Genomic DNA, 12310 nt, shown 5'->3' with positions numbered 1-12310 from the left:
AGAGAAAAAAAAAACCAATTATATTGCTTCTCTTTTTAAAATAATGAATAGAGAGATCAGTTCTGAATCTCAAATGTTACAACAATTCACGCATTTTTGCTTATGGGAAATAACCAACTCACAAAAGCCAAAAACAAAAAATAAAATAAGAATAATAATAACAAAACAAAGGATAAGCTGCCAAAATGAAACTTAAATTAAATAAGAGAGGAATAATTCAATGATGTTATTGAACAAGAAGATATCATACACTCGCTCAATGAGGTAATTTTCATGGGGTGATATCACCTAGGCCAGTTTCCTTGTGCAGCTCTTTGGTGTATGGATTCTATGAAAAGTTGGCTCCTTTGGAATTGTCGTAGGCCTTCTACCCCGTGACAACGACCGGGGAGTGGTACGAGTGGAAGCTTTAGTTCCGGGGCAAACAGTATTACCTAATGGCTTTGCCACTTGCTTGGTTGTTAAAATCTTTGATGGGTTTTCCTTAATGACACCGAGTTTACCAGGGGTCACGAGGGAAACCGCTTCCTTCCGACTTGACATAACTCTGCAACAGGATCCACCCAAATTAACCTTGTCCATACTATCGGTGGTGATCAAGAACTGGATATTTGATAAAAGGCAATATACTACTTACCCACGAGGCCTTGCAAGTTTTTGTTGCATCATTGGTGATTGGATATTTTTCAAACTGTTTTGTTGTTTTTGACCTGCTTTGTCTTGTTCGGACGGTGAAATCACAAGGTTCGATTTGTGGTGTATAGAAACACTACGTCTATGCAGACTCATGAGTGATAATTTTTGCTCCACTTTTCCTTTTGAAGCCTTCAAGCGAGTACTTCCAACCCTAATCTGCATATTGTAAGTCAGGGCAGCCTTTGATCACAATCTCTCCATGAAAAATATTCAAACAGCGACAAGTTTTTCTTATCGTTTTCTCACTTTCTGCATTTGTGACTTGCTTTTTAATCGGTACTTTATGCATTAGAGACTTACAGATTGATCCTCTAGTGTTATTCTGTCCGGTTTCTTTTCACCACCTTCATGCATATGGCACTCATTTTCACTTGTTCCTAGGCGTTTTTTCTTCTTCTGAGGTCAGGAAACAAAAAATATATATATTAATTTTCGGAGCCCCACTTAACACGCCCCGCGCCCCCCAGTCCCATGGGGGAAATGTCTTAAGAGTTTAATTGTTGTAAACTTACCTGACTTGCATTCTGATGTTTTCTTTGTGAGTTTGTGCCGGGGAGCCCTGGAGCTGTCGTAATTTCTGCCAGAGGTGCTATGAGTTTTTTCTCCAAGTTCGCTTCCTTAAGAATCCCTCTTTCCTGAAACAATCAAGCTGACATCAGATATGAAAGAAAAAAAAAGCTTTAAATGCTTCTTCAAGTAAACTATAGCCTGTAAAGCTTCAATACATCAGTTCTTAGCCTAAAAGGCTTGGGATTGGTAGGCTTTGGTTTCCTGCGCTTCAACCCTTGAGCAACAGTGGTAGCAGTGAGGGAGCCCTCTTTTATGGCCTTGCCCATTACTCGGTTAGTCTGCATAAGTTTTTCAAGCATGGAAGAATATGAGTTTTTTAATGATCAATTGGAAAAATATGATGTTGTATAGAAGCAGACGTCACAAAAAGAAAATATGAGGTTGTGTTTGAGAAGCCACCTTAAGTGAAATTTTAGAAGTGTCATTCTCCCCCAGAACTATCCTTTCTTGGTGGCCATTATTGTGATTCTGTAACCTACAAACATTTAACACAAAAACTTACTAATAAAAGAACTGGGAGGAAACATCATGAGCATCAAGAAAATAATAAGCATCATGAAAGCACAAGTTCCAAACCTGTTGTCATCTGATGCTACAGTATTTTCCTTCTCTTCATTATCATTGGCTTCGCTGTCATTTTCAGTATCATCACAAGCCAGAACATTTTCCTTATCATCACTTTCCTCGACTTCAGGGATTTTTCCCCTCTCTGGACTCGATAATATTTTTTCATCCTGCTCACTTCCTTCACTAGTCCCTTCCGCCACTCCACTGGGAACTTGGGAGTCGGGACCATCATTTTCTCCTGAATCCCTCTCTTCAGAACTTGATAGGGAGATCAACTCCGGTTCAACAGAATACTCACCTTCCTGTGATTTCACAGTTTTCGAACATTCTTCCGGCCCATTCCTACCACTCTGAGAGGTACCACCTGGTAGGGAGCCTTCAAGAGAACCATCCCTTGATTTCTCGTCTATATCCATGTCACTTGAATCATCATCCCCTTCATGATGCTTGTGATCACGACGGGGTTTTATGTCCTTATTAATATTTCTTTTCAAGCATCTTGAAGTTTTGGCTTCCTGAACTTTGCGGTTGTGAGAATGCAAGGATTCATAAACCCGGCTTTTAACCTCTCGACCTCTTAGCTCTTTTCTTGAAGCATCTATAGGTAATGACTTGTTATACCCTAATACATGCTTCTTATCACTGGTGATCTCAAGCTTCTTCATTGCTGCACATAATGTTTTCACGGGGGTATTCAGTTCTAATGAAGTCTTTGTCTTTACTGCTTTCTTTGGTGAGTTAAAGACTAGAGCCTTAGCTACCGCTCTACTTTTAGGCACAACAATGGTTGTTAATTTCGGATTCCGAACACTCCTAAATGTATTCGGATTTGAGAGGCGCTTTCGATTCCTTGGAGTAGTACGAGCCTTCGCCACATCAGAAGATTGTTTTGCCTTTGAAACCGGGGTTGCACTGAGCTTAGGAGTTGGTCTGGCTTTCAATTTGGTATCAACTAGTTTGTGAGAGATTGAAGAAATCAGGGCTAGTCTTGATATTCTAGACTTGGATGGTTTTGGAGGAGCCGTAAGTGGGCATTTCACATTTGCACTAAAAAATATCGAGAAAATAAAAAACGTTAAACTATTAAAATCCCAAGTACAGAAATAAGATAAAATCAACAGTGACAAGGACTCTTTCAAAGAATTTTTTTTGGAAAAAAAAGAAGAAGATGAGTGACTGAAAGCTTTGCATCTGTACCTTGGAGCTTTTCTATTTAGGGCTTTCCGTAGCCGTACATTGGGACTCCTTGCTGCCATGACCTGTATAATTAAAAGCCATCATCTGTAACCTGGTCCAATACTAAAACCAATTTCAGGAAGAATCCAAACTGCCACTAACCCGAAGAACAAAATTTTTGTAGATTGCTTCTGAATCCATTTCTTCTTCATGTTTCTGATCACATCCTGAGAAAAAAATTAACACAACAAAACGAACTCAAATCAGTAGAATATCTAGCAATGAGAGGTCTCACGGATTACTCAGGGCTGATGGGCACACACTGAGTTCAAAAATCAGTTCAAATTACAAAAATCAATAAACACGCACTCAAAGGATGGAACTTCAATACATGATCCATGCATGGTAGTACATACATTTCCTTTCTCTGATGAAATCCTTTACATACAATGTATTATGCAGAAACCTAGTACAGATTTATCCACTGGATCCACACATCTTTATAGGAGTCTTGTGCTTGTGCAGTAGTGGGATCCATCAAGTTTGGTTTTAAATTATCTTATGAAATCAGAAACAAATAATCCAAAACCCCAAACTCAGTTTCATATTCTTTTCCCTCAGTTTAGTTACCAATGATACAGGGCACACATGCAGTAGTTCTGGAATTTTGACTGAAAAATAAATTAACGAACACTAACATCATATCACATCAGATCATTTCATCTCAACATATACTCCTAGTAAAAATGATAAAATGCATATAAACGACAAATCATAAAATCGTCACAGACGATTATAAATCTAACCTGAACAAACAAGTAAGAAGCATATTTGAAAACTAAGGGAGTTAAATGTGAGGCAAACGCTGAATCATAATTTCATTTTAGCAAAAATATAAGCATTAAAATCAAATCCGGGCATGGACAAGAAGAATTTTAAAAGAAAAAATACTAATATTGTCTCTGTTACTGGTACATTAATCACAGATTAATGATGGAAAGGCTAGAGTTTAGTTCAGCAAAAGAACAGTATTTCTGACTTAAAGGTGAGAGGATCTTACCGACGCGTAAGCAGAACCAGTAACAGTCGTCGGGGCGGTTCTGATCGGGTGCGGTGAAGTCCACGAACTTGGGAGCTTCGATCTTCTCGTAGAACTCGTCGCCTTCTTCTTCTCCGCTGATCTGCATTGTCTGCGGTACCTCCATTTCCCACTGGAAGAGAGAGAGAGAGAGAGAGAGAGAGAGAGAGAGAGAGAGAGAGAGCTAAGGTTCAAGAACCGAGAAGAAGATGAGCGTGGAAAGTGTTACTGGTTGGGGCTACGGGGGTTTGGGGATGGGAGGAGATTTTTAAATTTGGGAAGTAGCCGTTGGAGGAAGGATGACAGATTCGGACAGGTTTTGTAAGAGAAACGGCAACTTATGGCCGTTTTCGTAAATTCGACTTTGCGGGTGCCCCAACCCGAAATAACCGGATGTCAAAGTCGGACAAGTCCAGTTGAGTAGCGCGTGCGGGGAACCGGAATGGAATGGAGAAGCCCAAGCCCAAGCCCAACCTTTTTTGAAAAAAAAAATTAAAATTAAAAATGGTCGTATCCTTTTGTTATTGTGACGCATTCGATATCTCACTGATATGGAACCTTTCACATTAGCTATAATAAAAAATAATTAATATTTTTATTTTTTTAAATTGTAATATATCTCACAATAAATAATATGCTAATGCATTAACTTGTGTGTAATAAAAAATTCACATTGTAATTAATTGTTATATATAATTATTTTTGTGTACTCATTAATTGCACACTCAATTAATGCAGTCAAAATAATTATTTTATATTAAAAAAATAATAAAATCAATCACATTAATCAAAGCAAATTTTCAGTCAGAACTTGCTGCATGCGACTGCCAAAACCACCATGCATATATATATATATATATATATTGACAGTTGATATTGTTGTGTGAAAACAAAGAAAAAATATGATTGGTCGGCGAGGATAACAATTTTCTTCGGCTAAGTTTGTCAAGTAGTGTGCGTTTAATTAATATATATAGTATCTTATTGTATGAAAGCTATATATTCCTGATGCTTTGAGGTTGATTTCAAGGAATATTGGCCGCAAGGCACTACTGCTACTTCTACTTCCACATGACAACAAGCACACCACAGACGACTAATTTCCATGGATAATACCCTTATCGCTCCAATTAAGAACCGCGCAGCCATGGATATTGCATGCATGATATAGACAACTACTACAAATTAAATTAATTAATAATACATGATGATGAAATGAAAGGAACAGCATATTAATATTATATCATTAATTAAATATTCATGAATTTAATTTATTCTCCCTAGTCCCTAATTTAATGCCACCTGGCTAGCTTGCTAATTTAATGCATCATCTCATGCCTTGCAAGTTTTAGCCTTAACTTAATTAAACGTGTACCCAAAATATATAAAACATCAAGCACCAGCTAGCTGCTTTCAACTACTACCGAGAAATTGATGGGCATTTATATTGGATATAAAAGTTTTGTCTACGTACTACTGCTCATCACATCGATTGATATATATTATTCTATCTGATAATTTGTCTCAATCTTTCTACTTGTCATATTAAATATCTTCCTTAAGTTAGTGCATGTGTGAACAAGATTTATACTCTCTAACGTTATATATGGTATTACTCATTTATATATCGCCTTAATTAAACAAATTCCAAGTTGGAACACTCCAACTTATTCAGATGCAGAATATTTGTACCATCGACAGGCTAATTTATGGGGTCGGTTTGGTAGCACTAGTAGTACGTAATTCAGCATATAAAAAATGGAAAAAGAGAGAGAAATGAGAAGAAAAGAAAAACTCGTACCAATGCAACATCAAAGTCAACAAACCAAGTTTTGGGCCATTGACAAATTAAATGTAAACTAAGGAGAGACGAATTACTTAAAGTGGGCAAAATATTTGATCCCGATCGAGTACTGCTGACTTTGACCCCCACCCAACCTATTATTTCGTATACCAAACTCTTCCTTTTGTAAGTTAAATGGACAATGCTAGACACCTAGAAAATTTATTGAGAAATTGCACTATTTTTTTTTTTTTTTTTAGAATCATCTTTTTATGTATTAAAAAAAGACAAAAAAACATAATTATAAAAGATAAACAAACACAAATCCTAAAAAAAAAAATATTAAACACATTATAATTGATAGATACACTTTGTCCATACACCTATTATTTTTCAAGTTAAATTTATTAAGAAAGTCTCAAAGTTCTATACATAAATTAAAATGAGCTGGAGTTACACATTTAAGCGTTGTTGTGCTCATGTCATGTAAAATATGATAAATGATAGTTACAATCGTAAGTATGCAAGTGTTATGCAATTATTTTAAAAAAAGTGAATAAATATATGAGATCCCTATAAAATACATTAACTTTTTAATAATGGACTTTAATTTTTTTAAAGCAACTACACGAAACATGTGTACTTCATAACTATATGTAACATTACTCATAAGATATATATAAGCCGCCAAGATAAGGCGTAAGATGGTACAATGGAGAGACTTGCTTTCGAAAAACCAATTTACCTTTAGTGTGTGTGTGTATATATATATATATATATATATATATATGCATGACATACCAATTAATATCATCTCCCTAAACAAATGTTATCTCCCCAACCAATTAATTATAATATTGCCAAATCAATTCATTTTATTAGTTTGTTACAAACAGATGTGTACCCATTCTAATACTGTAGCACCCCCTGTTTTCTTCCCATTGTATTCAAAACATTGAACCATATATAAATATATATATATTTATATATATAATCATCATCATATATATCCTCTTATATCACCAAACTCCCTTTGACCAATCCAGTCTTCCTTTTGGAGAACCATTCCAGAGCAACTATTTTGACTACCTTATATATGCCAGTTACTTAATTCACACTGATCATTACATACATATTAATTTCTTCTTTTTCAACAGAATATATCAGCATTTGCTGCATTTCTCTCATTTTCTTCATAAAATACTTTCATATATTAATAAACATCAATGGTAAGTTATCATTGTTCTTTTCATTTTTTCCTCAAATTGATGGGGTGGGCATGCGAGATCGATCTCATTTTACCTTTTTTTTTTTAATAAATAAATAAATAAAAAGAAAAGAAAGTGATCATGAAGTCTTATATTGCATCATGATGACCACCTACCTTAATTGTTACACGAATTAAGTGATAACATATACCTTAATTGCATCCTCCAATTGTTACACGGGCTTTGCTAGATACAGTCGGCAAATGCAATCGACGTGCAGTCAGCTATACGTAATAAATAAAAAAAATTATAAAAAAATTATTTTATATTCAGGGGGACCTACATGAATAAAAAAAAGTTATAAAAATAATTTTTTTTTCATGTAGGTTCCGTATTAATTCACTTTTTTCTCCACGACTGCACGCCGACTGTATTTCCCGACTGCAAAAAGTATTTCTCATAACTATTTTCCTCTCTATTTTTTCCCCATCTAAAATCATTGGCATAAAGGATCCCCTTAGTTACAAAACTTATGTAAATAACATTAATTACTTGATTAGAAAAACAAAACATTGATTACTTAGTTTATATGTACACATGATGAGGCTGGTCTGGATTTTTTTTTTAATCTTTTTCTGCATAACCTAGAGTTTAAAGAATTTCTTTTTCTTCCTGTTTTTGGTGTTTTATTTTGTTTTCTTGATTTGCATAAAAATAAAAATATAATAAAAATAATAGTTGCAGTTATGAGTGCGTAAGTCTTATATAATTATTTTAAAAAAATAAATTTATATAAAGTTCACATAAAAAAAACATTAATTTTTAATAATAAAATTAAATTTTTTTAAAACGACTGTACTTCCCATATTAATTCCGGTGGGCTAAATATCAGCCTCCATCCCTGAGTAAAGTCAAAAGAATCCCCAACGCAATCACACAAACCGTTCTTAGACTTAAAGCTACCTTATAGACCTTGCTACTTGGTTTATATATAAAAGCATAGATGTATCCATGTTTAGTACGCAAGACATAATTAACGCACGTAAAAGAGCGAGCGCTTGCACCACGAGATCAGATATTAGCCCCAGTCCTTTTCTTCATCGTCCTCGAATTTGAAGATGGTGTACCAGTACATAGTCGGTGCCGTTGTAGCTTCTCTGTTGGGTTTTGTTTTGTCTTACAGTTTCAGATCAGGAAAGAAGATAACCACCAGAGCTTCAATGGATCAGATAACAAGAAACGGGTTTGTAAATAAGTTGGATAACAGCACATGTGGGCCGGAGATAGCCGGAAGTACTACGGACGTGATCATTGTTGGAGCCGGAGTTGCCGGTGCAGCTCTTGCTTACACCCTCGGCAAGGTGATTCTTAATTTATGTTTCATCTCTATGTTATTCTTCTTCCGACCACACCACCTTTTTCTGAAGGATCTTGACTTGAATCTAGGATCTCACAGTTCTTGAATCGATCGTCTGCACTATATATATATGTATATCTTCATGTAGGTTAATTTATGATCTACGCTGCATTGGGCCTTATTGAGCATGGTGATAGTTTTTATTCACCGGACTTTGTTTTGGATTGAATATGATTTAAGCTTATCAACAACTAAACGGATCTTGACTTGATGATCTTATTGCGAATTATTCTTTGCTTTGATTCTGCATGTTTACATGCATTCACATATGTACTTGAAAAATCCCATCTATGACTTACAAACGACGTGTAACAAATCATATTAAAATCAAAAGCCAAGTCAAAGCTTTATTTATTATATTGTTGATATATATCAATCAAATAAACTATCAATTCTAAACTTAAAAAATAAAATTAATTGTATATTTAGCATAAAAATAATTGATTGATTTATCTTTCCTTTTTTTCTGTTTTTTTTGTTAATTTTCTTGATTGTCTCGTTGAATAAAGCTAGATCCTGTAATTTTTTTTTAATTTTATTTTTTTGTCTGTGTTAAATTCTGGTATTGAGTGTGAACTGAAAATTAGTATTCTGCTGGTGATTGTAGGATGGACGTCGAGTGCATTTGATTGAAAGAGACTTGACTGAGCCCGACAGAATTGTTGGTGAGCTGCTACAGCCAGGGGGCTATCTGAAACTGGTTGAGTTGGGTCTTGAAGGTAACTAAGTAATCTGCAGAACCACCTTGTATGAGCCTGGAAATTTGTTTGGTTTCAAGAATTCTCTATATATAAATGGATGTGTTTATCTCTTTGTTCAATTAGTGGAACCCTGCTTCTTGCTCTTGTCTTGCAGTAGCTGTTCGTTCTAATTGGTAACTAATTACATGCATGATTGGCTGCAGATTGTGTGAATGAAATTGATGCTCAGAACATATATGGATATGCTCTTTTCAAGGATGGGAGAAATACTAGACTGTCCTATCCCTTGGAAAAGTTCAGTCCAGATGTGGCTGGGAGAAGCTTCCACAATGGACGCTTCATACAAAGATTGAGAGAAAAAGCTACATCTCTTACAAAGTATTCTTCATTTCCCTTGAAACATATTCATTTTTTAAAGTCAATCCTATTTCCCAATGCTAGTGATCGGCCATTACAATGAAGAAATTGACAAATATAAAATCTTAAAACCTATGAGCCAATGAATTTTTGCCAAACTTGGACTGAAAGTCTAAATTCTCGACATTACCCTTTAGCCTGCCTTGTGTGTTGACTCTTTGGTTTTGAAGTAACTATGCAAACTTAAGGTGCTTGCTCTGTTGTTTGTATATGACTACTCGATTCCGTGCCTCATAAAGATGGAATGGCAGTACAATTAATTCCACAATTTCTTTTATATTAATGGCTTGAATCGTTTCTATTTCTTAATTCTATACAGTGTAAGCTTGGAACAAGGAACGGTGACAGCTCTGCTTGAAGAAAAAGGAACTGTCAAAGGGGTGCACTACAAAACCAAGACTGGTCAAGAGCTGACTGCCCATGCTCCCCTCACAGTAGTATGTGATGGATGCTTTTCAAATTTACGGCGGTCCCTGTGCAAGCCCATGGTAAAGATGTTCTTGAAACAACAAAAAAACTTGTTTAAATCTATATATCAAGATTTCACTTCATCGATTAAACTGTGAATTAAGAAGTAACTCTGTATTAGGACCTTTTAAAGGTTTTATTAACGTAGATCCATCATCTTCTCTACAGGTTGATATCCCCTCCTGTTTTGTTGGTTTAGTTCTAGAAAACTGTGACCTTCCATATGCAAATCATGGACATGTTATTCTGGCAAATCCTTCACCCATCTTGTTCTATCCTATTAGTGGCACTGAGATTCGTTGTTTGGTTGATGTTCCTGGCCAAAAAGTACCTTCGGTTGCTAATGGTGAAATGAGCCAGTATTTGAAAACCGTGGTGGCTCCCCAGGTATCCATAATCCTTTTTCCTGACATGTTTTTTCAATTAGTGTTTTGCAATTCAATATTTAATTAACCCATTTTTGTTACTAATAAAAAATGATCATGTGTTTCAGGTTCCCCCAGAGCTGTACAATGCTTTCATATCTGCAATCGATAAGGGAAACATAAGATCAATGCCAAATAGAAGCATGCCTGCAGCTCCCCATCCCACTCCAGGTGCACTCTTGATGGGGGATGCATTCAACATGAGACACCCTCTAACAGGAGGAGGAATGACAGTAGCTCTATCAGACATTGCTGTACTAAGGGATCTTCTTAGTCCTCTGCGTAATCTGAATGATGCATATAGCCTTTGCAACTATCTTGAATCCTTCTACACCCTACGCAAGGTAATGCTGCATTAATGTATATGTCTATACGTATCCTAATTCCTATGGAGTTAGGCCCGCCCAAGAATCTTATATAAGCCATTTTCTTCTATAACCTTCAAAGTTTCATACTTTATATATGGGTATATCTTCTAAAAATGCTGATATCACACCACTTAATTTACTTGGTAATTATTTAAATGTGAAAAAAGAGAATTCAGCATACAAATCATGTTGTAGTATTGGAAAATTAACAGATGGGGATACTGTTTTCCAGCCAGTGGCATCTACCATAAACACCTTGGCAGGTGCCTTATACAAGGTGTTTTGTGCATCACCGGATCCGGCAAGGAAGGAGATGCGCCAAGCATGTTTCGACTATCTGAGCCTCGGAGGTGTTTTTTCGACTGGACCCGTGTCTCTCCTCTCTGGTCTAAATCCTCGACCGTTGAGCTTGGTTCTCCATTTCTTCGCAGTGGCCGTCTTTGGTGTCAGCCGCTTGTTACTTCCATTTCCCACACCAAAACGCATGTGGATTGGAGCTAGATTGATAACTGTACGTATTTCTATTTGCCACTGTGTTTCCAACATCAGAATCCACATGCATGCATATATCTTCCAGATCATTCCATATATTGCATGCTCTCATAAATTTTCTCCTTACTTTTTTATTTCATTTACAAACTTCTGAACTGTAAGACTGTATCCTTACATCATGCATATATATTCGTCTCATTTTTCCAGGGTGCATCAGGAATCATTTTCCCCATAATCAAGGCTGAAGGAGTTCGACAGATGTTTTTCCCTATAACCGTACCAGCCTATCACAGAGCTCCTCCTGATCATTAACATATATGTTAATGAAGACGAAAGGATAAGAAATTAGAAACTAGTACAAGTTCTATACAATCAAGAGAAACCAACTAATTTGTATAAGTAGCACGCTCCCTTCAAGAAGAACAAAGAGGGGAATTCCGGGAATGCAACAGCTAATATTATTATATTTACTTGTATTATGGATTACCGTAATATATGCTCTTTTCTATGGGAATAAGTTTCCCACAAACTTTTAGTAGTAAGTAAAATTATATAGAAATGGAAGTTTATTTCTAGACGTAAGCAATTCCAATATTCCAGCCTTTACTACTTGCAGAAGTTTGACGTACGTGAATCAAAGCTGATCTTGCAAGTTTCAGTTTTCCCTTCCCCTATGTAAGTATCCATGCGGTGTTCAACTTTTGCATTGCACGCCATGGACTTTTACGAGGCATGTCTATTTGAGTTAGGTTTGTACCAATCATTTTTCATTTAGAAAATTTACTTAGAGAAATGTTTGGCAAATATAAGAATTTTTAAAAATTTTCATAATTTTATTTTTAGATATTTTTTAGACATAAGAACCGATTGATTTTAAATTTTTAATTTTTTCATATAATTATTATTATTTAAACAAACAAAATTAATACAATTTTTTATTTAAT

The 12310-nt window shown here is 35.6% G+C and overlaps 2 protein-coding genes across 3 annotated transcripts; one reads left to right on the top strand and one right to left on the bottom strand.

Annotated features, from left to right (window-relative positions):
- Window position 1: 1 nt before the first annotated feature.
- On the bottom strand, window positions 2-4376 carry LOC122309442. 2 transcript variants are annotated; one of them, XM_043122932.1, is made up of 10 exons: window positions 4070-4374; window positions 3172-3236; window positions 3031-3092; window positions 1843-2880; window positions 1666-1741; window positions 1422-1544; window positions 1209-1331; window positions 997-1092; window positions 638-852; window positions 2-547 (listed from the first exon to the last, which is right to left on the bottom strand). In XM_043122932.1, the coding sequence occupies exons 1-10, from the start codon at window positions 4212-4214 to the stop codon at window positions 289-291; spliced, it is 2202 nt and encodes a 733-aa protein (XP_042978866.1). In that variant the 5' UTR covers window positions 4215-4374; the 3' UTR covers window positions 2-288. The 2 variants fall into 2 exon arrangements, with proteins under 2 accessions (XP_042978866.1, XP_042978867.1); XM_043122933.1 differs by lacking the exon at window positions 997-1092 and having other exon boundaries at window positions 4070-4376.
- A 3702-nt stretch (window positions 4377-8078) lies between these two features.
- Window positions 8079-11952, top strand: LOC122308970 (squalene monooxygenase SE1-like). Its single transcript, XM_043122265.1, has 8 exons — window positions 8079-8439; window positions 9103-9214; window positions 9400-9574; window positions 9933-10101; window positions 10250-10468; window positions 10575-10850; window positions 11107-11385; window positions 11574-11952. Exons 1-8 carry the CDS (start codon window positions 8197-8199, stop codon window positions 11676-11678), a joined length of 1578 nt encoding a protein of 525 aa, XP_042978199.1. The 5' UTR covers window positions 8079-8196; the 3' UTR covers window positions 11679-11952.
- Window positions 11953-12310: the final 358 nt, after the last annotated feature.

The sequence above is a fragment of the Carya illinoinensis genome, chromosome 5 (assembly GCF_018687715.1).
Source record: "Carya illinoinensis cultivar Pawnee chromosome 5, C.illinoinensisPawnee_v1, whole genome shotgun sequence".
Taxonomy (NCBI): domain Eukaryota; kingdom Viridiplantae; phylum Streptophyta; class Magnoliopsida; order Fagales; family Juglandaceae; genus Carya; species Carya illinoinensis.
The sequence above is the reverse complement of the archived record's forward strand: the minus strand, read 5'-3'. Positions and strand labels throughout refer to the sequence as shown.

Excerpts from the sequence above, each read along its gene's own strand:
- LOC122309442 (XM_043122932.1), bottom strand. The coding sequence starts at position 4,214 with ATGGAGGTACCGCAGACAATGCAGATCAGCGGAGAAGAAGAAGGCGAC. Across the intron at positions 3,093-3,171 it reads ACAAAAATTTTGTTCTTCGG|GTCATGGCAGCAAGGAGTCC; the intron begins GTTAGTGGCAGT and ends TTAATTATACAG. Across the intron at positions 1,332-1,421 it reads CTTTTAGGCTAAGAACTGAT|GAAAGAGGGATTCTTAAGGA; the intron begins GTATTGAAGCTT and ends TGATTGTTTCAG.
- LOC122308970 (XM_043122265.1), top strand. The coding sequence starts at position 8,197 with ATGGTGTACCAGTACATAGTCGGTGCCGTTGTAGCTTCTCTGTTGGGT. Across the intron at positions 8,440-9,102 it reads TTGCTTACACCCTCGGCAAG|GATGGACGTCGAGTGCATTT; the intron begins GTGATTCTTAAT and ends TGGTGATTGTAG. Across the intron at positions 11,386-11,573 it reads TTGGAGCTAGATTGATAACT|GGTGCATCAGGAATCATTTT; the intron begins GTACGTATTTCT and ends TCATTTTTCCAG.